Raw genomic sequence first — 27,386 nt, forward strand, 5'->3', positions numbered from 1 at the left:
GTTATTATTATTATTATTATGATCTCAGAGGAGATCTTGCATGCTTTGAAATTAACTGTAGGTGGCAGTAGAGCTTTTTGTGGAGTAAGAGTAGATTCCTTCTGCAGATGTCTCACAGCCATGGGAAGATAACCCGCTTGTCCAGAATGACACATCTATCTACTGGAAAAGATATTATCAAGGTAAGAACATAATCTCTTTTTCCCCTACATGTCATAGAAAACACAAAGCAAAAATGTTCTGGATGCCCATCCCTAATACATACATAATCGGAAAAGAAAACAACTAAAAGTAAAATACAATTGCATAAAAAAACCTATAAAATTGAAAAAAAAAAAAAGAAACAATAAAACAAATATACAACAAATGCTGCCACATTGTTACTAGCCATACAAATATCCATATCCCATGCTTAACAATAGAAATAAATCTACCCCTAAACACACCTGAGCTAAAAAGAATATGCACAAGTGTACTTCATATTACAAATAAATTACATTTCAATAATTAAATGCTGCAGTGTCTGCAGTCATCCTGATATTCAAAGAAAACTGGTTCCAAACAAACCTTACAGGTTTCCCCAAAAGGAACTTTTCTTAAAGCTGGAATATCAAAATGACATGTTCTCCTAGGACAAGCAGGATGAGTCAGCCACATATGGGTGTTATCCCAACAGCTCCCAATTTGCGGATAAGCTCTCCAATAGCTCAGAGAGATTTTTTTTTTCTCTGAGCACGTGCAGTGCCCGGGCCACACTGGGCATGCCCGAGCCCTACCCATTTCCCCCTGCTTCCCCCTAATCCCCAGTCTTTAGTTTCCGCCCGTTCCCATCGGTCGGATTTTCTACAGTTCTCCATTACAACTTTTCTACTCATCACCTTGAAGATGCCTGAATCATCTAAAGAAACGACTGGGATGCAGGAGAAGGATGAATACACTGGATCCTCATGAATTGTGCGCCCACTGATTGGATCCGGCGCTCGAGGTTTCCGTGTTGCTTGCATTGTGCGCACATGTCACCACGTGCACGCAAGCTAAGGAAGAGGGCACTGAGACACTTCATGAAGAGAAGTGAGGCCCGAGATTCTTCCTCCAGCAGCCATCCTCATCAGAATGCAGCAGCGGGGGATCCACAAGCTACAGCGGCAAGGAGCCTCCAGGATGCCCTGGCTTAGCTAATCCCCCCACCTGCACTCGGCCCGGTAGAGAAATATCTCCCGGAGTCCCTGCATGTTGCCGCGTACAGCCAGCCTCTGCAGGGCAGCTGATAGGAGTCTCACCAGACTGAGAGATCTCTCCAGGAGTCACTGCATGCTGCCACGTAAAGCCAGCCTCTGCAGGCAGCAGATCAGGGTTTTCGCCCTCCCGACTGCATGCTGCCGCATACAGCCAGCCTCTGCAGGGAGCCGTTTGGGGTTCCCCCTCCAGCCCCAAAGGTAAGTCCTATCTGCTTGTTTTTGGGAAAACCTCTGATAATCTTTTGCAGCCCCGAGGGCTCTGCCCCACCCTCCTCCCAATCTGAATTTAAGGAGAAAGAAACTCCCATGCTTCTTTCCCTTGGGGGGGACCTGCAGACCTCTCCCACCAGCAGTAGACAGCTTGTACAGGGCAGGGGGTTGCCCCTCCTCCCTGCAATCTCCCCACATGCTGATAAAAAATAATTAAAAAAATAAAATAAACTCGATGCTTCTTTCCCTCTTGAGGTCCTGCAGAGTCTGCAGTTCAGACCTCTCCCCCCCCCCCCCTCATGTCGGGAACGAGGAGTCTGCCTTTCACATTAGCTACCAGCTATGATGGAAACTGCTGGCAACCAATTGCAACACAGGTTTTTCTTCCTACCCAGCAACAAGGGCAGTCCCGGGGAACTCTTCACAAAGCATGGTGCTGAAGTCATCAGTGATGCGGCATGTCAGACCACGCCTCCCCAAAGGTGGGGGTTTGAAACTCCTCCGCCTAAAGAGCAGTTTGCACTTCAGATACCTAGGCACAGAGTGCTTTTCCAGCCAGCATGAGGGACTCTGCTACTATTTATGATTTCTATTGCACTGAAAGGCATATGCAGCGCTGTACAGTTTAATATACAATAGGCAGTACAGCAGGAGAAGCCCACACAGGAGGCATCATCACTCCTCTTTCTCTGCCTCCAGGCACAGTGGGAAACGCAGCCAGGAGCACTGGCACAGATGAAGGGGTGCATCCTGCCCCCTCTCTGCAGGCTCTCCCCCCCCTCTCAAGAAGGACAGAGAATGTCGGTGAGGTACATGGAGCCACCCAACCAGTCAAGTGGAGTAGCACATGAACCTGCGAACCACCAGGGGTGGGACCAGCAGCAAGAGTTAATCCTCCTGCTGACCCACTCCTCTCTCAGCGGGCAACACTCCCCCCAATGCCCCCCTTTAGAGGGAGCCACGCACAACAACATGGCGCGTTCCAGCGGCATGCCATGCACCCAAGCAACGGAGCAACAAGCAACACACCAGCCTCCAGCCACACCCCGAGTCACCACCCACAAAAATAAATAAATAATTAACTATTAAAAAAAAAAAAAAAAAGAAAACCCACAAACGAGGACTCACCCCAAGTCCCTCCAGAAACTCACAGCCTTTCTCAAGATCCACGTGGGTGGACAACAAGTACCCAAGACAGAGTACTACAAGGCCTGAACTACCAGTACCAGTACTTCACACAGGCAGTGGCGATTCCAGTCCACAAGAACCTCCTGGACTGCAGAGACGAGATTTGGCTGACTCCCTCTTCAGGGCAACCAACATCAAGGAGACTGGGACTGAAGTACCAGATCTTTCCGGCCCGGGGATTCGACAACCCGCAGCAGCCATACATGGACATTGCGGTAGCCTTGGCGCTTAAGAGAAACAGGGCAGCACGACCCCCCCCTCAGGGAAGGACCTGAAAAACCCTGGATTCCACGGGAAAAAAGACCTTCGAGGGCGCAATGCTGAGCGCACGAATTGCTGCGCTTCAGTTCCAGATGCGGCTTTATCAGGAGGCCAGTGAGAGAAAATAAATAAATAAAATAAAACAGGGACTCCAGCTCACCACCGAGCCAGTCCACACTGGCAGCAGTCTGTGCCCCAGCGCTCGCAACAGTAACATAACTGCTACACAAACAAGCACCGCCCGAGGGGCAGGGGCATCCAAGGGCAGCCCTCTCCCCAAGACAAAAACAGAACCTTGACCACCCTCCGGCCCAGCAGGATCAGATTGTCTGCGAAGGCTTGGCCCAGGATCACCATCGACCTGTGTGCCCTCAGCATCATCAAGCAGGGATTCCGAATTTGTCTCCACTCCCGCCACCCCCCCCCCCCAGAATGGGCAGGGCACCCTCCATCTGACGACCCAATTTTCCTGCAGCTTCGGCAGAATCAATAGAGGCAGTGACGAACAGAGGAGATCACCAAGGGGTTTCTACTCCAGGAACCCCCGCGTCACCATGGACAAGGACAACGCTCGTTCCTGGATCTCTGCAAACTCAACAGGTGCATACACAAGGTCCAGATGCACTCTCTGGGTACAGTCTTGGCCCTGTTACAGCCCGAGTATTGGCTAGTATCCCTGGACTTACATGATGCATACACTCACGTGCCCATGCACCCAGCCTATAGGAGGCATCGTCGCTTCTAAAGCCAAGACAGACGCCTCCAGTACAAGGTCCTACCCCTTGGACTCTCAACGGCTCCAAGAGCGTTCACAAAGTGCGTGGCAGTGGCACCTCCTCGCCTTCAAGGGGTGTGCGTCCTATCTTATCTCGACAGCTGGCAGCCCCGACAACCACCATAACCCTCCTCCAAGAACTGGGGTTCCTCATCAACTACATGAAATCCCACCTGATACCCACCCAGGGGATATCGTTCATCTGGGCAGTCATCAACACCACACAGACCAAGGCCGTCCTACGGGACTACCAGATCGACGCCATGACATCCCTGGCCCCAGTGCATCCCTGCCAGCAGCTCATCGTCAGCACGCTCCCTCCTGTGTCTCAGCTGCGGTCTTTGTTGTCCAGCACACCAGATTACACATGAGATCCCTGAAAGGGCACCTCAGACGTCACTGGGACCAGTGTACCCAACCTCTGACCACCCAGATACCCATTCGCCAGCCCATACACAAGACGCTTCACTGGTGAACGGCCCGAGATAACTTAGCGAAAGGGAAACCAGACTACCACATCACCAGCTGGTGGCCACCATGGATGCCTCCAAACATGGAGGGGGGACACACCTTCTCCATCTTCGCACAGGGGATATATGGTCGGCCAGGCGTCCTCACTCCATATCTACCTACTGGAGCTCAGGGCCATAAGGAATGCCCTCGAAACCTTCAAACAATGGGTGACAGGTAGGGCAGTCCTCACCCAAACAGAAAACCAGGTGGCCATGCACTATATCAACAAGCAGGGAGGGACAGGGTCAGCCTCGCTATGCAAGGAAGCTTGCGCATGTGGGAGTTCACCAACTCCATTCAATGCCCCATCCAGGCAACTTACCTCCAGGGGGAGCAGAACGACCTGGCAGAAAGCCTCAGCCACCAGCTGGATCCCTATGAGTGGTGTCTTAACCCAGCGGCGACGAAGAAGATTGTCAGCACCTGGGGCACACCGAGCATCGACCTGTTTACAACCGAACTGAACTCAAAATACTTGACCTTCTGCGCAAAGAGATCAACCCATCGCCGTCTCAGCCCCGACGGTCTGTCTGTGAGTTGGCCACACACCAATAGGGGACATCTGCGATGCAGCCACTTGGTCCTCCATGCACACCTTCACCAAGCACTACTGCCTCGACATAGCATTCCATGCTCCAAATGCATTCGGCCGAGCAGTCTTGGAAGTGGCTCTTCCCTCCCGGGAGGGACAGCAACCACTAGCACAGCCTTGACAAACACTGATCAAGTAGGGTGTTATAGATATTGATTAAGTAGGTCTTCCAGCACTCCTGTCTAGACTGAATGTGGAATAGGCAAGTATGAATTCTCTCATACAAGTGCGAATTGTCACTGTTGACCAGTTGGTTTCTCACTGTTCATTGATTGTCATTGACCAGTTTGACTGTTCTGTGAGTTAAGTAGGTCTTCCAGCACTCCTGTCTAGACTGAATGTGAAATAGGCAAGTATGAATTCTCACATGCAAGTACGAATTGTCACTGTTGACCAGTTGGTTTCTCACTGTTCGTTGATTGTCATTGACCAGTTTCACTGTTCTGTGAGTATTATTGCTCAGTTAACACAGCACTTTATCTAAAACCTTGTTTCCTCAACTTCACCTGCTTCGCCTGAATACCCTGCCCGGCTCGGCCTCCACAGCCAGGCGAGGGATGCACAGAGCGCTAAGTCGCAGGTCCAGTCGGTACATTCCTCGGCTAGGGAGTCACCCATATGTGGCTGACTCATCCTGCTTGTCCTAGGAGAAAGTGTAGTTACTTACCTGTAGCATAGGTTCTCCATGGACAGCAGGATAGTCAGCCACACAACCCACCCGCCTCCCCATACGGCCGACCCGGCCACAGCTAGGAACATCCTGGGGATTAGGGGGAAGCAGGGGGAAATGGGTAGGGCTGTTGGGACAATACCCATATGTAGCTGACTATTCTGCTGTCCACGGAGAACCTACGTTACAGGTAAGTAACTACACTTTTCTTCTGATCTTAAGGAGTAGACTGAAACCCAGTAGGTGCTGATGGTATTCAGATAGATACTATACATTTTATCTCACAGGGTCGACAATTCAATGGTGCTTGCTCCACAGAAATGGTGACTAAATCGACATGAATCATGTTTCAGCTCAGAAGGCCTACCTCAGGAATCTAAAGTTAAATGGAGGTCAACAAAAACAGATAAAAACTAATATAAATATGAGACATACAGAAACATTAGAATCTTTAAAAAGCAAAAACCATGAATGGAACAATACATTAAAAATAATGTATAAAAAAAGGCAAAAATAATGGTTATATAATGTGTATGTTTAAAATAACACAATAAAACTAAAAATGGTATATTGAACAATAATTTTTAAGTCTGCAGTACCAATGTATATCCGGAGTACTTATATAAGAAAACCAAATATATATTGACATAACAGATAAATATATAAATAAATAAATAAATAAAAATATATATATATATATATATATAATACATGTTAAAAATTAGAAAGTCAATGAGAGGTAAGTTATTATTATTATTATTTATTGTCTATTTAGGTTTTTGCCAGGTACTTGTGATCTGGATTGGCCACTGATGGAAGTAGGATACTGGGCTAGATGGACAAGTGATCTGATCCAGTATGGCTATTGTTATGTTCTTATATTCTTAATGTTCAAAGTGGCCCTATTTCAGGTGATAACTAGAACATATAATTTCAGTGAAATTTTAAATCATCACTAAGATTATAGGCTCCGCTCTAGGGCTGATGCAACAAAACTGTGCAGATGTTGCCATAAGTTTAGCACATCTGGAGTGCATGATTACAGAAAAGAGTTTCACACAGATATTAACCTTATGCAAAGCCACACATTAAACACCAGTGAACAGCATATTAAAAGCAGTGGTTATGAGACTATTAGCTGTTCTGTGCAGATGCAGAGAAATGCACAGACTTCAAGGCCCCCCACTGTTCCTTGTGAACCTGGGCAAGCCACCTGCTCCCCCATTGCCCCAGATACATGAGATAGACTGTGAGCCCACTGAGACAGATAGGGAATTATGCTTGAGTACCTGAATAAATTCTTGTAAACCGTTCTGAGCTTTCCTGGGAGAATGGTATAGAAAATTGATAAATAAATAAATGTAGATTACATACTTTTCATCCACTGGATATATAGTGGAGAATTCCACATTGTGTGTTCCTGAAAAATCCATGAAAAATTAACCAGATGCAGGGGCAGGTTGGAGGAGCCAAAGAAATCAATCTTCCCCCCTGTCCCTCAGTTCTCTAGTTGCTGATGCTATGTTGCCCCTTCCGTTCTGATGTCTCTGCCCAGATGAACACATAGCCAGGCGCATAAGGCATTCCACAGGGTACTGTAAACAATGCATAATAAAAGCCAATTTCTTCTCTGTCACTCTCCCATAAAAGGCGTATGACGTCATAAAGTATCTTGCTAGTCAATCAACTTTTGAAGCAGTTGCCAGGCTCAGGTAGGGAGATATTGAGGTTGTGTTGGGGGCACTGAAACAGAGAGGGGAATTGAAGCTGGTTGGGGTGGGGGCTGTCACCCATTCTGCTCCTAGAATCAGCCACCGAGAGGGAAGACTGAGAGTGGAGGGGTCAAACTTAAGTATGAGGGGGCGGAACCTAAGGCTGAAAGGGGGGCTGCTGAGGAGTATTGAGAGGGATGATTAAGGCTTGGGGGTGGCACGGAGGGAAGTGTGAATTGAGCAGGAGAGGAGAGAGAGGGCTGAGGATTGATGGAGAGGAAAAAGGGGAAGAGCAAACACTAGGGACTGAGCAGACGCTCACACAGAATGTAAAGAGCACTTTGTGAATTCTATGCACTCGACGGAGTACACTTTCCCAGTGCTGACAGTTCCGTGTACAACTGTGATATTTTTGAACTCTCCAGTGCTGCCATTTATGAAGGACATTTTTCAAGTTAACCCTGTGAGTACTGCGCTGTAGCTCTTTGCTGCTCCTCTCTTCTTTGCCTAGGACACTCTCTGCTTCGTCATGGTTCTGCCAGGAAGGCAGCTCTTGACTCAGCAGTTTACACATTGCTTCTGAGCATCTCTCTCGGTCTCGCCCTCTCTGATGCTCTTACGCTGCTTCCCTGCCGTCCGTCTGGCTTCCCGAAGCACAAGCAGGACGCCGAGAAATGTTCACGTCCAAATCCACCTCGGTCTCTCCGTCTCCTTCCATGGACCAGGCAGCAGACACGGATGCCCTGGACATCAGCACCAAAGTACAGCTGTATGGCGTGCTCTGGAAGAGACCCTTTGGCAGGCAGTCCACAAAATGGTCCCGAAGGTAAGAGGCAGAATTTGGAGGAAATGGGACAGATGGATGCTTTTAGACAGGCTAGACTGGGGTGGCGGGAGAGAGAGAGTTTGGGCATGAAATTCCTCATTATTATCAGTTTCCCTAAAACTACCAGTGCTTTAAAATAGCTATTTACGAAGTTTATTTTTTCTTATTTTTGCTTGATCTCTTTTTAGAATGTTTTTCTTTGTTTCCCCAATTATCTCGTCTGCTTACGTTTTAGACTGTTTTGTTTCCCCACCTTTCATAGATCTGAGGAAACAGGGCAGAGCTATTCCAACCATAGTCTCTTAAGAGAAATTAATGAGCCAGATTACATTCCTGCACGTTAAAGGACCTGGTTTATAGCATAGCTTTTATGCGTTCTTTGCGTCAGTCATAGGATTCCATGCGTTAGGAAACTTATTAAAATACGGAAATGTTCTGGTTATTTGGCCTGAATCTATCCATGAATATCAAAAATACTTCTTAAGAGTGGGAGGGAGGGGGGTGGGGGAAAAGATTACTTTCGAGTATTTGTAATTTCAAATTTGTTATACGTTCAGATTCATATGTATTACTGTTACTACTTGAAAATCAATAAAGATTAAACAAAAAAAAAGTAGAAATTTATACTGTTCAGTAAGTTGGCTCCTTGTGTCAGTCTGGATGCCTGTATTTCATCTTGTGCATAATCAAAGAGGTGAAGAAAATTTTGTGGAGTTTACCAAAATTGTTTTGATTGTACATAGCAAATGGCCTATAGAAGATAGCACCGTTCTCACTAAAGTCTGATAGTAAGACCCCAGGAGTTTTCAATAATCTGTACTTTTATGGCAATTCTGAAGGCACCCAAGGGAGCCTGTGGCATCAAACATTATGCTTCTGTTCTTTTTACAACTTAAATGTTAAGTGATTTTCACATAAATGAGTTAGTCCTATAAAAATAATTGTTGAAAAATATTTATTACAATCAATATTGTGTGGTTGTTGGGTTTTGTTTTTGCCTGAAGACAATAGGAAGAGGTCAAAGGCTGTTAAAGCCTATCTAAATTGTAAACAGTTTTAAAACAGAATTGGCTCCATGAATACATGGATGCTTTTTGAACAGCATTAATAAACATTGTGCAAAGTTTGGGGATGAAGGGGGGTTTTCTAATGACATTAAAAACATTTTGTGAAGCATGGAGATGAAGGGAGATATTAAGCGTGATTTCCTCTCAGTACCTTTCTATTATCTCTGATTTTAAACCTGCTTTGTTCCCAGATATACCTGCCTATTATCAGGAAATGCTTAAAGTGGAAATGGTACCATTTAGTGCAGGGGTGTCCAACCTGCGGCCCCGTGAAGTATTTTGTGCGGCCCCGGTCGAGGGCAATGCAGTGTTTTCCTTCTGCCCCCGGGTGTTTACCGTCTTGCCAGCTCTCTCCTCTGTCTTGCTGCAGCGTTTGCGTGTTTGTGCGGCTCTAGAAACATTATTTTTTGGCCAATGAGGCCCAGGGAAGCCAAAAGGTTGGACACCCCTGATTTAGTGACTCCTCGTAAGAAAGAGCAAAGATCATTGATCTGAATGATACTTTTCTGTAACCCGTTAGTCTATTGTGTTAATCTAAACGTAGTTACATAGTAAATGATGGCAGATAAAGATCTGAATGGTCTATCCAATCTTCCCAACAATTACGCTCATTATAAATTCATGCTTGAATCATCTTTTTTCTTTGATATTACTGGGTGCTAGACCGTAGAAGTCCACCTGGAACTACTGGAGTTACACCATTTGTAGGATACAGATCATAAAAGTCTGCCCAGCACCTTCCTCATGTTCTAAATTACTGGAGTTCCGATTGAAGCCCTTCCCTGCCCATCCTAAACCGAATTGCCATATATAGGACACAGACCGTGCAAGTTTGCCTAGTACTGGCCCTTGTTCTTCAATTAATGTCATTCATTTTCTAATTAGAGATCCACTGTGTTCATCCCACACTTTTTTGAATTCTGTCACCATTTTCCTCTCCACCACCTCCTTCAGGAGGGCATTCCAGGCATCAACAATCCTCTCCATGAAAAATAATTTCCTTACGTTACTTCTAAATCTACCACCCTGTAATCTCAATTTAAACCCTCTAGTTTTGTAATTTTCCCTTCTCTGAAAAAGATTTGGTTCTATAGGAATACCTTTCAAGTATTTAAACATCTGTATCATATCACCCCTATCCCTCCTCTACTCTAGAGTAGAGAATGACCCGGGGAAAAAAATCTGTCCCCCTCACTGCCCCATCACCGGATCACTGTCCCCTTCACCACCCTATCCCCGCTGGCCCCGGCCCTGCCGACCCCTTCACCACCCTGTCCTCGTCTCCGCAGCATCCACCCTTCCCTCTCGCCACCTCACTGCCCTTCGGCACCCCTCGCACGGTCCGTGCATCTCTCTCCCTCCTCCTCACTTTTGCAGCGCATTTTAAGGTTTCAGAATACTTGTTGAAAGCCGCCGGAGCTTATGTGCATCGCGTACATGTGTGGGCAGAAGCTTTTCCTCTGGCGCAACTGGAAGTTGCATCAGAGGAGAAGCTTCTGCCCACACATGCACGGGATGCACGTAGGCTCCAGCGGCTTTCAACAAGTACTCTGAAACCTTAAAACACACCGCAAAGGAAAGAGGGAGGGAGGGAGATAGATTCGTAGGAAGGAGGGAGGGGGCCGCGCGTGTTCCCTCCCTTAACTGCGGGGACAAGGACATTCACCGCTCCACTGGGTGGTGGATGGCCTTGTCCCCGCACCTGCGGTGAGCACCTTTTCCCCCTCCACCGTTTTGGTGGGTTACCTGCGGCTACTCACGGTTAGCTGCGGGTAACATCCACCTTGTCATTCTCTCCTCTAGAGTATACATATTCAGATCTTCCAGTGTTTTCTTATATGGCTTTTGGCTCAAACCCCCCTATCATTTTTGTCATCTTCCTGTTCTAAAACTAGGTTTGGGGGCTACTTCAATTCTATGCCTGCCTTGGGAGCCCCTCAATAAATAGAGCCTTACTGTAGTATGAAGGAGCCTCAGGTTGTATGTTGAAGGTTCAAGCCCAGTATTAACATTAAGGAGCTAAGCTCAAGTACTGTTACAGCAGAAACTTTGCTTCAAGTTTATTACGGCAATTATAGTTTTTATAACCCATCTGCATTTGGAATTCAGATAACCTTTTGTAAGCTTTGTATTTGGATGTCAGTGGGTGATGTGTGAAAATGGATTATATAAGTGCTTTTGAACTTCTCCCCCATCAATCAGATTTCTGTGACCTGCCAGACAGTTAATGTTCATGAGTATTTTTGCCAAGTTATGGTGCAATCTGATTATACAGAGCATTAATGGTTATGAATATTTCTACTGGGGTATTGTACAGCTTGGCTTTACAGAGGATATGATGCTTCTGTCAAAAGGTAGCACCAAGATATACTTAATAAAAGCAAAAAATGTAGATCCTTGATCTTCATTGGAACCTGCAATCTCTGTTCAAATATACATTACTAGATCTTTGGTAGAATACTTTTGCACTGTTGTGAGAAAGGGTTGTCCTTATATATATATATTTCATATGAATAGATTTCATATAATATGTTTGAAAATATTACCTGCTAAACATAGAAACATAGAGTATGACGGCAGAAGAGGGCCGGCGGCCCAACAAGTCTGCCAACTCAAGAACCATCCCTCACTGGAATACCCATCTTTTATGCATAACTCTGTAGCACCCCCACCTTTTTGTCCTATCGACTTTTGAAGTCGAGCACGCTACTAGCCTCAATCACCTGTCGTGGAAGTTTATTCCATCAATCAATCACCCGTTCGGTGAAGAAGTATTTCCTGGTGTCACCATGAAATCTTCCCCCCCCTTAAGTTTTAGCGGATGCCCTCTTGTTGCCGTGGGACCCGTAAGAAAAAATATTTCTTCCTCCACTTCAATGCGACCCATGATGTATTTGAATGTTTCTATCATGTCCCCCCTTTCTCTGCGCTCCTCGAGAGAATATAAGCGCAGTCTGGTCAGACGTTCTTCATATGGGTTGTTTTTAAGTCCTGAGACCATCCTAGTGGCCATTCTCTGGATCGACTCCATTCTCTTCACATCCTTTAGATCAGTGTTTTTCAACCTTTTTTGGGCAAAGACACACTTGTTTCATGAAAAAAATCACGAGGCACACCACCATTAGAAAATGTTAAAAAATTTAACTCTGTGCCTATATTGACTATATATAAAGTAATTCTCTTGAATAGGAATCAAATAAACACAAAGAAAGTATTTTATAATTACTTTATTATGAAATATTAAGTAAACAGAATAGTGAAAAATTATAAAATACTTTATTCAGTGCGAAACCTGGGCCTGTTTGGCTGAACACAAAGCTGATATTCTGGCTGGAATCGAAGAAAGACACACACGTAGCTCTTCGTCAACAGCTCTCAGTCTCTCTCTGTATTTGGTTTTTATAGCATACAAAAATAGACAAATATACCCTCCATCCTTTTTATTAAACCACAATAGCAGTTTTTAGCGCAGGGAGCTGCGCTGAATGCCCAGTGCTGCTCTTGACGCTCATAGGCTCCCTGCGCTAAAAACCACTATTGCGGTTTAGTAAAAGGTGACCATATTGTAAAATATAGACAGCAGATATAAATTCAGAACTGTGCATAGTAAGTGAAGGGAAGTTTTCATCTCTGGGAATTTACCCAGTTAACTATTAAGTTATTTGGGCAAATTCCTTTGAAAACTGTGGTAATACTGCCTCCACTTTGCTAAATTTAAAATAAAATCATTTTTCCTACCTTGTCTGGTGATTTCTGGTTGCACTTTCTTCTTCTGACTGTGCATCCAATCTTTCTTCCCTTCTATCAGCCTGTATGCTTTCTCTCCTCCACACCTCATTCCCTCCCCCAACTTTTTCTTCCTCTCTCCCTGACCTTTCTTTCTTTTTTTCTGTTTCTCTTCTTTCCTTCTGTTTCCCTGCCTGCCCCCTTTCTTTCTTTCTCCCTGCCGTTCCCCAAGCCACTGCCGCTGCCATCGGGGAACAGGACCCACCAATGGATAATAGGCCCCAAAGCCGACACCGACGCATGCTCTCCCTGACGTCAATTCTGCAATTGGAGAGGAAGTTCCGCCCAGCCAGGGAGCGATTGGCTGGCCCGAACTTCCTCTCCGACTGCAGAATTGACTTCGGGGAGAAGAAGACTTATCGGCTCGATAGATTAGATCGCCAAGACAAAGTGAGTCCTGGGTGATCGACTCACTTTGCCTTGGCGAGCTACTGGCACCCCTGCCTCGGGCCCCCTGTCAGCTCCGGGCCCCTGAATGCAGGACTGGTAGTACTGCCCTGATGGCGGCCCTGCGGCACACCAGGCAACATCTCGCGGCACAACAGCGGTTGAAAAACACTGCTTTAGATAATGTGGCCTCCAAAACTGGACACAGTACTCCAGGTGAGGTCTCACCATTGATCTGTATAATGGTAGTATGACTTCAGGCTTTCGTCTGATAAAGCTCCTTCTGATGCAACCCAGCATTTGTCTTGCCTTTGCTGAAGCTTTCTCCACCTGATTGGCAGCTTTCATATCTTCTCGGATGAGAACTCCCAAGTCTCTTTCTGCAGTGGTTCTTGATAAAGTTTTCACTGTTCAAGGTGTATGTTTTGCATGGGTTTCCCCTCCCAAGGTGCATTACTTTACATTTTTTGGCATTAAAGTTTAGTTGCCAAGTACTGGACCATTGTTCCAACAAAAGTAGGTCCTGCTCCATAGTGCTGAGCCCGGTTGCGCTATCAGGTTCTGTTGCTCTGCCCACAATGTTGCATAGTTTAACATCATCAGCAAATAATGTAATTTTGCCTCGAAGTCCCTGAGTTAGATCCCTAATAAAGATATTAAATAGCATCGGGCCCAAGACCGAACCCTGTGGCACTCCGCTGGTCACTTTTGACATTTTTGAGGGGATATCATTCACCATTACTCTTTGAAGTCTGCTGCTATGCTAGTCTTGTACCCATGCCGTCAGTGTTTTTCCTAGTCCTAACGAGTTCATCTTGTTCAATAACCTACGGTGTGGAACACTATCAAAAGCCTTGCTAAAGCCTAAATACACGATATCCAGGGACTCACCCTCATCCAGTTTTTTCGTTACTCAGTCAAAGAAGCTTATCAGGTTGGATTGACAAGATCTTCCCTTTGTAAAGCCATGCTGGTGAGGATCCCTTAATGTTCCAATCTGTTCTTGATCAACTTCTCCATGAGTTTACTCACTATTTATGTTTGAGACTCACCGGTCTATAATTTTCAGCCTCTGACCTGCATCCCTTTTTGTGGAGTGGGATAACATTGGCAGTTTTCCAGTCCAGGGGAACTTTTCCCTCTTTTAGGGAAAGATTGAAGAGCACAGCTAATGGCTCTGCCAGGACATCCCTCAGTTCTCGAAGTACTCTAGGGTGTAGATCATCCGGGCCCATAACTTTGTTTACTTTTAATTTTGATAATTCTTGGTGGATCTCACTCGCATGTCCTGGAATGGGTCCTCCAAATTCCCCTTTGTCTGCATCGTTTGCACTTGGTTTTGATGTATATGTTGGTTGCTCCTTGCAGGGTAGATTTTAGAGTCTGTCATAGTTCCTCTACATTGTCTGTTGTGCTTTGGTTTTGCAGCGCTTTGTAGTGCTATATACCACTTTGAGTGAATCTCTTCATTAAAATATTCTAAAGTAATAATAATAACAACTTATATACCGCAATACCGTGAAGTTCTATGCGGTTTACAAAAGATTAAGCAAAGGTACAAATTGACTGACTTCAAGAGGGGAAGAAGAAAGAGAAGTAATTAGACAGGAAATTCATTGTTGAGGAGAAAAGTGATTAAAAGGACAGTAGGTTGCTATTGAGAGGAAAGAGATAAGTGGATCAGTTGTCAAGATGTTTTAGGAACAGGTGTGTTTTTAGACGTTTCCTAAATACCTCATAAGTAGAGGGCGAAAGTAATTGTTCTAGGTCTTTACCCCATGATGCTGCTTGGTAGATAACTACGGTGAAATTCATTAGAGAAGAATGTTTAGTCTATATGTAGGTTAGTGTTTAAAGGGAAAAAAAGACCTCAGAGACCTTCATTCAGGCAATCAAGACTGTTGGAAGCAATTTGTAAAGCAGGTCGTAGCCTCAATCATCATTCAAAAAACCCCATATGATAAATATATTATATTTTATGTTTGTTTTTAAATAGTTTTAAATATGTTTATAAAGTGCATAATCATTAAGGGCTCCTTTTACAAAGGTACACTAGTGTTTTTAGCGCACGTAAAAGATTAGCGTGCACTATAGCGCGCGCTAGCTGAAAAATTACCGCCTGCTTAAAAGGAGGTGGTAGCGGCTAGCGCATGCAGCTTTGTAGCGCGCTTAAAACTGCTGAAGAAAGGAGCCCTAAATGCAAAAAGCAATGATTTTTTTTCTCAAAAAACATAAGATAGCGCCAAAACTTAGAAGCACTTATCTCTCATTTTTTCTGAGTAACGCCATTGCTTTTTGCATTTAATGATTATGCACTTTATAAACATATTTAAAAATATTTATCATATGGGGTTTTTTGACCAATGATCGAGCCTACGACCTGCTTTACAAATTGCTTTCAGCAGTCTTGATTGCCTGAATGAAGGCCTCTGAGGTCTTTTTTTCCCCCCCTTTAAACACTAACCTACATATAGTTAGTGCTATAGCTGATGTTATTGTTGCAGCATTATTTGTCTGAACATTGGCTTTTTGCAACTGATTCACCGTTTCATCACAATAAAGTATGTTTAGTCCCCTTATCTTTGCTGAGTCACCTTCCCTCCAGTTTAGACCAGTGTCTCGCAAACTTTGCGAGCCGTGGCACACTAAACTGGTGGTTGTGGCCTGAGGACACCTGGAAGGGTACGGATGTTAATATGTCACACACATACATGACATCATCCTGACAATATCCGCGCATGAATGGAGGCCCTCCAGACAGGACCCTGAGCCACCAGTGGAGGGTGCAAGAAAAGAAGAAGCATGGAGAGGAAAGATGCCAAGGAGGAGGAGAGGCGCTGGCTGACTGCTTACAAGATGTACCTCTCGCCGCGAGATGCACATCCTATAGACAGTCAGTCGGTGCTGGCGCCTCTCTTCCTCCCCAGCGTCTCACGGCACACAGTTTGTGATACACTGGTCTAAACCTATCACCTCTGTCGTGAACATCAGCCTCTTCAGCTACCAAGCCCCAGCTAAAACACAAACCCAGAAGTACCCCCTCTCTCTGAGCTGCCTCTTCTTCCTTGTCTCCAATGATCCCTCTCTTTCTCAATCTTCATCCCCTCCTTATGTCCTAGGCAATGTCATTCTATCTTTTTCAGACCCTCTCCCTCCTATCCTGTCTCCAGCAGTTACTCTTACAACTCCCCACCCAGACATCAGCAGCTATCTTTCTGACAACTCCCCCTCTCCTCCCCCACCTTCTTTCCAGGCTTCAGCAGCCATTGTCAACTCCTCTCCTCCCCAGGGGCTCAGTATATGATCACTCTGAGACCATGGGTGTGTGGCACATTGATTAGAGCTACAGCCTTAGCACCCTGAGGTTGTGGGTTCAAATCCCTCGCTGTTCCTTGTGACCCTGAGCAAGCCACTTAATCCCCTCATTGTCCCAGGTACACTAGATAGAGTTTGAGTCTGCTGGGACAGATAGAGAAATATGATAGAAACATAGAAACATAGAAAAAAGCAGCAGAAAAGGGCTATAGCCCACCAAGTCTGCTCATTCCAAGTATCCCCTCCCCTGAATTTACTCCCTTAAAGATCCCACGTGAGTATCCCATTTTCTCTTAAAATCCGTCACGCTGCTGGCCTTTATCACCCGGAGTGGGAGTCTGTTCCAATGATCCACTACTCTTTCGGTGAAGAAGTACTTCCTGGAGTCGCCATGAAACTTCCCTCCCCTGATTTTCAGCGGATGCCCTCTGGTGGTCGAGGGTCCCATGAGCCAGAAGATATCATCTTCTGACTCGATGTGTCCCGTGATGTACTTATATGTTTCAATCATATCTCCCCGTTCTCTTCTTTCCTCAAGTGAGTACAGCCGCAATTTTTTAAATCTTTCTTCATACGTGAGATCCTTGAGCCCCAAGACCATCCTGGTGGCCGTTCGCTGAACCGACTCGATCCTCAGCACGTCCTTTCGGTAGTGTGGTCTCCAAAACTGAACACAGTACTCCAAGTGAGGCCTCACCATGGCTCTGTACAACGGCATCATAACTTCAGGTCACCTGCTGACGAAACCTCTGCGGATACACCCCATCATTTGTCTTGCCCTGGAGGAAGCCTTCTCCACTTGATTGGCAACCTTCATGTCCTCACTAATGATCACCCCTAGGTCGTGTTCCGCCGTGGTCCTAACCAAGGTCTCACCATTTAGTACATAAGTTCTACGCGGGTTTCTCTTACCCAGGTGCATTATCTTGCATTTTTTAGCATTGAAGCCTAGCTGCCAAGTAGTTGACCATTGTTCCAGCAACAGTAGGTCGTGTGTCATATTATCAGGTAATAAGCTTTTGCCTACTATGTTGCAAAGTTTGGTGTTGTCGGCGAACAGTGATACCCTTCCTCTAAGTCCTTGCGTCATATCTCTTATGAATAAGTTAAATAGAATCGGGCCCAGGACCGAGCCCTGCGGCACTCCACTGATCACCTGAATGTAAACCACTTAGGATATAAGTGGTATCTAAATAAATAAATAAGATAGGCTGTCTTCCTCCACTGCTTCTCTAGTGCAGCCTATGAACAACATGGCCTCTTTCCTCAGCCATGGCTTCTTGAAGACAGGGTCTTCTTCCTCTACAACAGCCTGCTTAACTCCATGCCTGGAATGCGCTCCCGAGAGAGGTGGTAGAGAGGAAAACGGTGACTGAGTTCAAAGAAGCGTGGGATGAACACAGAGGATCTAGAATCAGAAAATAATATTAAATATTGAACTAAGGCCAGTACTGGGCAGACTTGCACGGTCTGAGTCTGTATATGGCCGTTTGGGGGAGGATGGGCTGGAGAGGGCTTCAATGGCTGGGAGGGTGTAGATGGGCTGGAGTAGGTTTTGACGGAGATTTAAGCAGTTGGAACCCAAGCACAGTACCGGGTAGAGCTTTGGATTCTTGCCCAAAAATAGCTAAGAAGAAAAAATTAAAAAAATTTAAATTGAATCAGGTTGGGCAGACTGGATGGACCATTTGGGTCTTTGTCTGCCGTCATCTACTATGTTACTATATGTTACTATCTTCTTTGGCACAGTTATGAACCTGCCTCGTTTTCTTCTCATAGACTGCTTAAGCCAGACTTGTCCAAGTTCAGTCCTCAAGAGTTGCAAATGGGCCAGAGTTTCAAGATATCCCTAATGAATATGCATAAGAGAGATTTCCATATAGTAGAGACATTCCTCCTGATATCTAGCCAGCATCAGGCTACTCAGCGACTGCCCAACACTAGTGGTTAGACTGGATTTTCAGTGCCAGGCCACATTCAGTGACTAGCAATGAATATTCAATTTCATTTTTGACCATGGCAACTTAACCAGTTAAGCTGCTATTCATTGCTAACCAGTTAAGTGCTTAATGGTTAAAGACAGGCCTGCTATTTATGTGGCTTTTTTAAACCACTAAACATAGCCAATTTGGTGCTGAATATCTGTGCTGGATCTAGAATGATACATCACAGCCATTTAAGAGCTGCCAGTTCAGCGTGGCCCTTTCATCAAGGGACTGTTCAGTGCTGTGCTTTCATCACGGGACTTTTAAACTTGGCCCGAGGCTCCAGCATGTGACATGTAGTAGCCACCCATCAGCACTCCACCTCGATCCGGCAATACCCCCACACACACACACCCACCCCGATCCAGCGCTTCACCTCAATCCAACATGAAGGGCAGCACTGAACAGTCCCATGATGAAAGGGTGGCGCTGAATGGTCCCATTCCCATCCGTGCCTAACTGGCTATGTCACGTGATATAGCTGATTAACGGCTAGCCACTAACTACATACTATGCCACTATCCAATTAGCTCCCTCTGAATATCCACGGTTAGGTGCTAGTTTTGAATATTAGCCAGAGAGGACACGCTATACCCTAACTCCAGTAACAGAATCCACATCAACATTCTTATCTGAAGTGCTGCTGGAAAAGGCATGGTTTAGTATCTGAAACTAATATGCATCTCAAAAGGGAAGCTGTTTTCAGTGACACATGGCACTAGAATTTATGACTTTTATCATATGAGTTCACATGCAGAAATTCTTTGGGGTATGGCTGACCCAACTTTTTAATGCCAGTATTCTAATTTGTCTTACAGAGGTACATAACTTGACTAGTGACCACATAGAAGGAGGCGCTAAGACATGAATAATTCTAAAAGTTAAGCACAAGAGTGTTTATAGAATGAAAATACACTATTATAGACATTTCTGATTATTTTAATGACCAATATTTTGCATTCTAGTTCCAGGCACGTCAGCTATAGACTCCTGGTCATTAACAACTTGTATTGTTGTGGCTATGAAAGCAAGTATGGTATGGTATGGGATTGGAGTCGGACATCCAACAGCTTCCGCTTTAGAAGACACAGTTTTGTCAGTTGAAATGCTGGACATTTGTTTAGAAAAGATGTCAACCTCTGAACGTCATGCTATGATGGGAGTGCTGATGTGCCTTGTTTGAAAATTTTTAGACACAATCCCCATTCAAAGTGATTTAAGTGGACAGGAGAGGCTCTTGCCCACTTAGATCACCCTGTGTTGCCTAAGCCCTGATTATTCAGTGCCCTCAGTATAGACCCCAAAGTGACAGACTGAATTAAGAACTGGTGGAGTGAAAGGTGAGCTAAATGTGTGTGTGGGGAGGCAACGGAGGATAGTAGTCGATGGAGATCGCTCTGAGGAAAGGGATGTTGCCAGTGGTATGCCTCAAGGTTCAGTTCTTGGGCCTGTTCTGATTAACATTTTTTGTAAGTGATGTTGCTAAAGGGCTGTAAGGTAAGATTTGCCTCTTTGTGGGTGTTACCAAAATGTGCAATATAGTAGACATCCCTGATAGCATGAAGAATGGTCCAAAATTTGGCAGCTAAAATTTAATGCTAAGAAATGCAAGGTCATGCATTTAGGCTGCAAAAAAAACAAGAGAATAGTACAGTTAGGGGAGTGAAGAACTTTTGTGTTTTAAAGATGAGCAGGACTGAGCGGGACTTGGGTGTGATAGTATGTGATGATCTTAATGTGGCCAAACAAGTAGAAAAGGCGACAGTGAAAACTAGAAGAATGTTTGGGCGCATAGGGAGAGGAATAGCCATTAGGAAAAAGGAGGTATAGTATTCAATATTCAGTGGCATAGTAAGGGGGGCAGTCTGCCGCGGGCGTGGTCTTGGTAGGGTTGCCGGCACCCGTTCTCCTCTCCACCCCCCCCTGCTTTTTTCCGCCCCCCTCCTGCATGCGTGCGCCCCTTTCCTTCCTTCAGACCTCTTTAATTTTCCCTGCATGAGCAGCATTATGAACTTGCTGCCCATATCATTGTTGCTTCTCTCTGATGTCACTTCCGGGCCCTGTGCCTAGGAAGTGACGTCGGAGGGATAGCTGACATGATGTTGGCGACAAGTTTGCAATGTTGCTCCTGCCTGGAAAATTAAAAAGGGAAGGGGGTGTGCGCACGGAAGGGGGGATTGTAAAGGAGCGGGGGAGGGGAGGTTGGCAGAGAAGAGGTTGGGAGAAGGGTGCCACACCGCCCCGGTTGCTACTTGCCCTCGCTACGCTACTGGAGTTATTAATACCCCTATATAAGACTCTGGTGAGGCCTCATTTTTCTGGAGACCACACTTTCAAAAAGGATGGAATTGGTCCAGAAGAAGGCTACTAAAATGGTCAGTGGTCTTCAGCATAAGGCGTACGGAGACAGACTTAAAGATCTCAATATGTATACTTTGGAGGAAAGGTGGGAGAGGGGAATGTCAGCCTAGCATTGCTAGCAATCAGCATTTTCGGTTAGCCTAATCAATGTCAGCAAAGGCCTATGGAAGATCATATCATTCATGTCTGACCTTAGGGAATGTCATTGCAACAACTTTAATTCAATCAGTGCTTAGAGGACCTGGCAGTAAAAAGGTGCTAAAGACAGCTAAGAGGTGTTAAGAAGATGTGTTAATGTCTGATGCTTAAGATGGACAGCTTAAGAGGTACAATGGGTCCAGGTGCATAGATAACTAAGATTAATCAGAAACTATTGTCAGAAGCATACTGGAAAGTACATTGGACTCCAGTCTATTCTTCTACAGTCTAGCACTCCTCATTCACCTTCCTAATCAGTGAAACTAACCATTGTTTCAGTTTACTAAGGATGGGGATATTTAACTTCAATAGATTCTATTGAAGTTCAATAGATTCTATATGTTATAAAAAGCCCCCTCTCAACATCAACCCCCCTTCTTGCTCTACCTGGAACATCACACTACTCTGTCTCATTATCACCTCTTTAACGTGTCTTTCTTCCCCTTGGATTCTTTTCTTTGTCTGTCCTCTCTCATTCACAGGAGCACAGAAGCAGTCTCTGTATTCACTCTGTATTTGTAAAATTTAGGGCAGGATTCACTAAACCTCCAAACAGTGCACGATCCGTTTCCTATTGCATGCCAGCCGACTGATTCAGTAAAGGCCTGCATGCAAATGGGGACGATCGTTAGCACGCCCCCTACACGCCCCCTACTCACGGCCAGAGCGATCCCCACTCATGCGCACACCCTGACAGTAGTGACAGGAGAAGCAGCCTCCTGTCAGGGCTCAGCCCAGCACAGATCTCTCTTACCTGATCTCGGACTCTCCTGCTCTCTGCCGTCATTCCCTGCAGTGCAAGCCCGTGGTTTTAAAGCAGGCCTGCACTGCGGAGAAGGTGGCAGAGAGCAGGAGAGTCCGGCAAGCAGGCAAGAGAGATCGGACACCGCAGCCTGCTCTCTGTTGCCCTGAAGCTATGTTCCGAATTTGCCTGTCCCGACTCTCCTGCGCATGCCCCGAATCTCTCCTGCCCTTCCCGAAGGGAGCCTGTGGTTTTAACCCGCTGATTAAAGTGGGTTAAAACCACAGGATCCCTGCCCGACAAAAAAGTTTAAAAAAGAAAAAGTTTTTTAAAAAGTCGTGATGCCCCCACACGCTGATCTTGTCTGGACGGGCCCGGCCCGACCCAGCTACCTCCCTGTTTCTAAATTAAAAGTCATGCCGCCACCCACCCACCCATAAACAAACTGCAGGAGGGATGCAAACTCCCACCTGCCACCCTCTGGACACCCCCTACCCATTCCAAGCCCCCTTGCCACCCCCTCCCCGTACCTTTAACGGAGCAGGAGGGATGCTCAACCCCTCCTGCTCCAATGACTCAAGCAACGACTCTGAGGCTTTAGGCCCTGCCCCGTTGCATCATGTGATGCACGGAGAGGAGCATAAGGCCTTGATTGGCTCAGGCTCCCACCTTAGGAGGGGCCTGGGGCGCCTGAGCCAATCATGGACTTCCTTAGGGCTGAGCCTTAGGAAGTCCCTGATTGGCTATTGCTTTGACCAATCAGGGACTTCCTTAGGCTCAGCCCGGCCCGGCGCACTTGAAATGGGTAAATCAAAATTTGGGAGCGCAATTAGCATGGACAGCCCTACCATGCTGAAAATAGCATGCCTGATGATGTCCAAGCAGATAACTCTGAAAGAGAGGATTATGAGAAGATTCTAGTTGAGTGGTAGGTAAGTAGAGAAGAAAGTGTGATTTAAAAAATCCTGGGAGTCTTGTGTTATGTATTATATGTACTAGCATTAGTATCTTGACTCTGATTGTTACTGATACAGGAAGCTTGTGCTCACTATGGAGTGATCATATTTCTTGGTGTGGGTAATCAGTTTGTTGATCGTATTTTGTATTAATTGTAGACATCTGATCTATTTAGCCCAAGGGTGCCCAAATGGTTGATCGCGATCGACCAGTAGATCGCAAAGGCAATGCAAGTCGATCACGTTGCCTTTGTAATCTTTTTCTTCCTGCTTCCCCGAGCTAGGCCAGGTGCCTACAACACCGGACCCATAAGACTTCACCTCTGACGTCAATTCTGACATCGGAGAGGAAATTCTGGGCCATCTAACTGCTGCCTGGCTGGCCTGGAACTTCCTCTCCAACTTTAGAATTGATGTCGGAGGCGAAGGCTTGTGTGCCTGGCTCTTGTACGCGCCAGGCCTGGCTCGGGGAAGCAGGGAGAAATTGGTGTGGTGGCTTGGAGGAGGGGGGGGGGGTTTAGGGAAAGAATCAGGGAAGTGGAGAAATTGGTGTGATTGCTTGGGGGGCAGGGGGAGAGAAAAAGAGAGACAGAAAGAAAAGAGGAGGGGGCAGAAAGAAAGAAATATTGGATTTACAGAAGAAGAAAGTGCAACCAGAGACTCATGAAATCACCAGACAACAAAGGTAGGAAAAATTATTTTATTTTCCATTGAGTGATCAAAATGTGTCCATTTTGAGAATTTATATCTGCTGTCTATATTTTGCACTATGGCCCCCTTTTACTAAACCACGATAGTGGTTTTTAGCGCAGGGAGCCTATGAGCATCGGGAGCTGCGAGGAGCATTCAGCGTAGCTCCCTGCGCTAAAAATGCTATCACGGTTTAGTAAAAGGGGAGGGGCTATATTTGTCTATTTTTGTATAATTGTTACTGAGGTGACATTGCATATTTTAAAGTCATCTGCCTTGACCTCTGAACCCCTCCCCCGAATACAAAAGATAATTAACATTTTCTCTGCGTACAGTGTGCTTTGTGTTTGTTAAAATTTTATTGTTGGTAGATCATTTTGACTTGGTCATTTTAAAAGTAGCTCCCAAGCCAAAAAAGTGTGGGCACCCCTGATTTAGCCTATAGACCATAGAACAGGGTATTGCAGTATTCCAGATGAATTAAGACCAATTCATTGACTAGGATCCTCAAAGCAGATTAATTTGAGTTTAAAAACCATTTTTGTATCACTGAACTAATGTGACAGTTAAAAGACAGCTTAGAATTCAATGTGCCACCTAGGATCTTAAGTTTCATGACTAGGGGAGCTGGGTATTATCGATAGCAAAAGCACAGGAAAGTTGTATTGGTTCCTTATTATTGGAAATGATCATCACCTTTGATTTGTCTGTTGATCAGGATGATCTTTGAGGAAACTTGGGAACATTAGAGCCAGAGAACAAGGAGCCCCGCTAGTGTGATATTTGGAACTGATTGGTGGATGGGAGACTCTTCTGATGAAGTCTCCAGTCTTGAGAGAGCAGTTGCTATCAGTATTAATGACATTGTTTTGCACTGGAGAATTATCATAAGACTCGGACTAATCAGAAGGCTTTACAGCTTCAAGGTGAGTATCTTTTTAATGATGCTGAGCAGAAGACTAAATCTATACAAGCTGGGCATGCAGAAACCAAACATAACATCAGTATTCCTTGTAGACCAGACACTGGAGAATTACCCACATCGACTGATCTTGAGGTTTCTGAATTGTCCTCCAGCAGCTAATATTTCTCTGTCAGACAAGATATTGATGAGTCTGGATAATCTTGTCTTTCCCTTTCCCCTCGTGGTTAAAGCTTTTTATATTCTAGTTAGTAAAAGAGAGGAACAGGGAGCTCTGGTAGGATATGTGATTTGAACTTGGACAGTCTCTGAAGAAACCATTAGAAGCTGAAGTGGCAGCTAGAAACCTGTTAGACCTGTATGATTTGCAAAATGATTGGGAGAAGAAATTGAAATCATTCTTTAGCTGTAAGAATGATTTGTTTTGGGTAAGAATCAACAAACAAGAGTAGAGGTCCAGAATAATGTTGGTGTGTAATTTTATTGCTCAAATCACAAAATTTTGTGTGGTGGCTCGACATGCACATGTTTCGGCCTCTACGGCATGTCTCAGGAGCCTTTACATATCAAAACGTGGTTATTTGTAGATATGAACAGATCACAATACAAACCTGAAATGTTAAAACGTGCTGCTTACACCAAAAAAGTTTTGATTTATAAAGGTTCCTGAGGCAGGCCGTAGAGGATTTGTGATTTGATGAATAAAATTACACACCAACATTATTCTGGACCTCTACTGTTTGTTGATTCTTCATTTGCTTGTGGAGGTTTTTCACCTGGTTTCTGCTTTGTTTTGGGTAAGCACATCTGGGTTTTTTCTGGAAGTATGACAAGCCAGTGCCTCAAAATGTTCCAGGAGTGTACAGTTCAGCGAAGTTACTTACCTGTAACAGGAGTTCTCCGTGGACAGCAGGATAAGTCAGCCACACTTTTGGTGACGTCATCTACGTTCCCAATTCGGAATTGCTCTCCCAGAGCTCAGGTGAGGCTTTGGGAGCCTCATCTGAGCATGTGCAGGTAGTCCTATATATACCTGTGCTGTCCCTCACTAATCCAGTGATTCCCCTAGCTTGAGTCTTATTGCAGTGTCACCCATAGGGGAGGAGGGAAGGTCAGTGTGGCTGACTTATCCTGCTGTCCACGGAGAACTCCCATTACAGGTAAGTAACTTCGCTTTCTCCATGGACAAGCAGTATAAGTCAGCCCCACTTTTGGTGACTCTCCAGCTGTGTGATGCAGAGGGTGTAAGAGGACGGGGTCCCCATCGGGGATGGTCCCCTCTGCGTACACGCTACCTCGCTGCGGTAGGGTGAGGCTGCATAAATGTCAGGTGAGGGACAGAGACAAAGCCCCAGTTACTGAGACCAGTCAGAGGTTATGCGTTGTAAACAATAGGAACTTTATGTTGCTCCTTAGAACTGGACCAACACTCCCTTTCTTTCTTTCTTTATTTTTTTTTTTTAAATCTACCAACATGGTAGAGTATGTATCTCAATAACAGATAGCGATTATAACAAATATATATCACCAATGTGGTGTTTGAGTAACAGCTTTTTTTTTTTTTTTGGATTGTGCAAATTGTGCCAACATGGCAGAATATAAGCTGTCTAATAATCTCTTCTGTCTGATTCAGACAGATCAGATAGTCCTGTTCAGCTAGTCCAGGTATTGGTGTCTTTTGCTGTGTCCGTTTTGGTCACCATTCGTAGTATGTTGAGACCAAAGTCATTGGAGGTCTGTTTTCGGGCGATCCAGGCAATAGTGTCTGGTGAAGGTGTGTGGGGTAGATCATGTGGCTGCTCTGCAAATGTCCTGAAGTGGCGTGTTGCTGAGGTTTGCCAATGTTGCGGCCATGGCTCTTAGTTGGTGTGCTGTGGTCTTTCCCTCGAGGGACACTCCCTCCTGCTCGTAGCAGGAGGCAGTGCAGTTTGAGATTCAGTTGGATATAGTGCATTTCCCCACTGGTGTTCCTGGCTTGTTGGGGTCAAAGGAGACGAATAGTTGTACTGCCTTTCGCCAGGGTTGCATTCGTTGAATGTATAGGCGAAGTGCACGGGTGCAGTCCAAGGTGTGTAGGAGTTGTTCCATGCTGTTGATATGTGGTCCCGGGCAAAAGGAGAGGAGCACTATCGATTGGTTTACATGGAAAGGTGAGACTACCTTAGGTAGGAACTTTGGGTGAGTTCTCAGCACTGCGTGCTCATGAAGGATCTGTGTGTCTAGTGGGTATGTCACCAGGGCTTGTAGCTCGCTGATGCGCCTTGCTGATGTGATGGCAATGAGCAAGACTACTTTCCAGGTGATGAATTTGATTGGCACATCCTCCAATGGCTCAAAGGGGTGCGCTGTTACCCTGCGGAGGATGATGCCCAGGTCCCACGCTGGCGGTGGGTGGGGGGGTGCAGGTTTATAAGCCCTTTCATGAATTTGGACACTACTGGGTGTGTGGCTAGGGTCCTGTCCTCGATGCAGTTGTGGAATGCTAATATAGTGCTCAAGTGGACCCTTATGGGGGATGTTTTCAGGCCTGCTGTGGATAAGTATTGGAGTACTGTTGGGACCTGGCATGTGAGTGGATCTTCTCCTTTCGAGACACACCTTTTCCACTTGAGCCTGTATGATTTCCTAGTTGTCGGGCGTCTGGCTGCTAGCAGTACCTCAGTCACCCCGGTTAACATGTGGAAAAGGTCCAGGATTAGCTTTTCAACATCCATGCTGTCAGTGTTAGTGCTTTCAATCTGGGATGCAGAGTTTGTCCCTGGTCCTGGGTGATGAGGTCCAGTCGCAGCGGTAGACTGATTGGCGGCTGTGCCGACATCTGATATAGGCAGGGGAGCCACACCTGTCTCGGCCAGTAGGGTGCAATGAAGATCACTGTGGCTGCCTCCTGCCTGATCTTCTGTAGCACTCTGTGGATGAGTGGTATGGGGGGGAAAAGCGTATGGAGAAAGCGTCCCTGGTTTGACTGTATTGTGTCGGTCTTTTGGAGCAG

The 27,386-nt window shown here is 45.6% G+C and overlaps 1 protein-coding gene across 4 annotated transcripts in view; it reads left to right on the forward strand.

Annotated features, from left to right (window-relative positions):
* The first annotated feature begins 7,436 nt into the window (after positions 1 to 7,436).
* PLEKHD1 (pleckstrin homology and coiled-coil domain containing D1) overlaps positions 7,437 to 27,386 on the forward strand; it is a 110,925-nt gene continuing 90,975 nt past the window's right edge. Inside the window, exon 1 of one of the 4 annotated variants that reach the window (XM_033952356.1) lies at positions 7,437 to 7,985. In XM_033952356.1, the coding sequence (XP_033808247.1) occupies positions 7,834 to 7,985 (152 nt within the window). In that variant the 5' untranslated portion in view covers positions 7,437 to 7,833. Of the gene's footprint in view, positions 7,986 to 22,647; positions 22,759 to 24,284; positions 24,399 to 27,386 lie in introns of those variants that run through there. The other 3 variants (XM_033952358.1, XM_033952357.1, XM_033952359.1) reach the window with 3 other exon arrangements.

Source organism: Geotrypetes seraphini, chromosome 7, assembly GCF_902459505.1.
Source record: "Geotrypetes seraphini chromosome 7, aGeoSer1.1, whole genome shotgun sequence".
Classification (NCBI taxonomy): domain Eukaryota; kingdom Metazoa; phylum Chordata; class Amphibia; order Gymnophiona; family Dermophiidae; genus Geotrypetes; species Geotrypetes seraphini.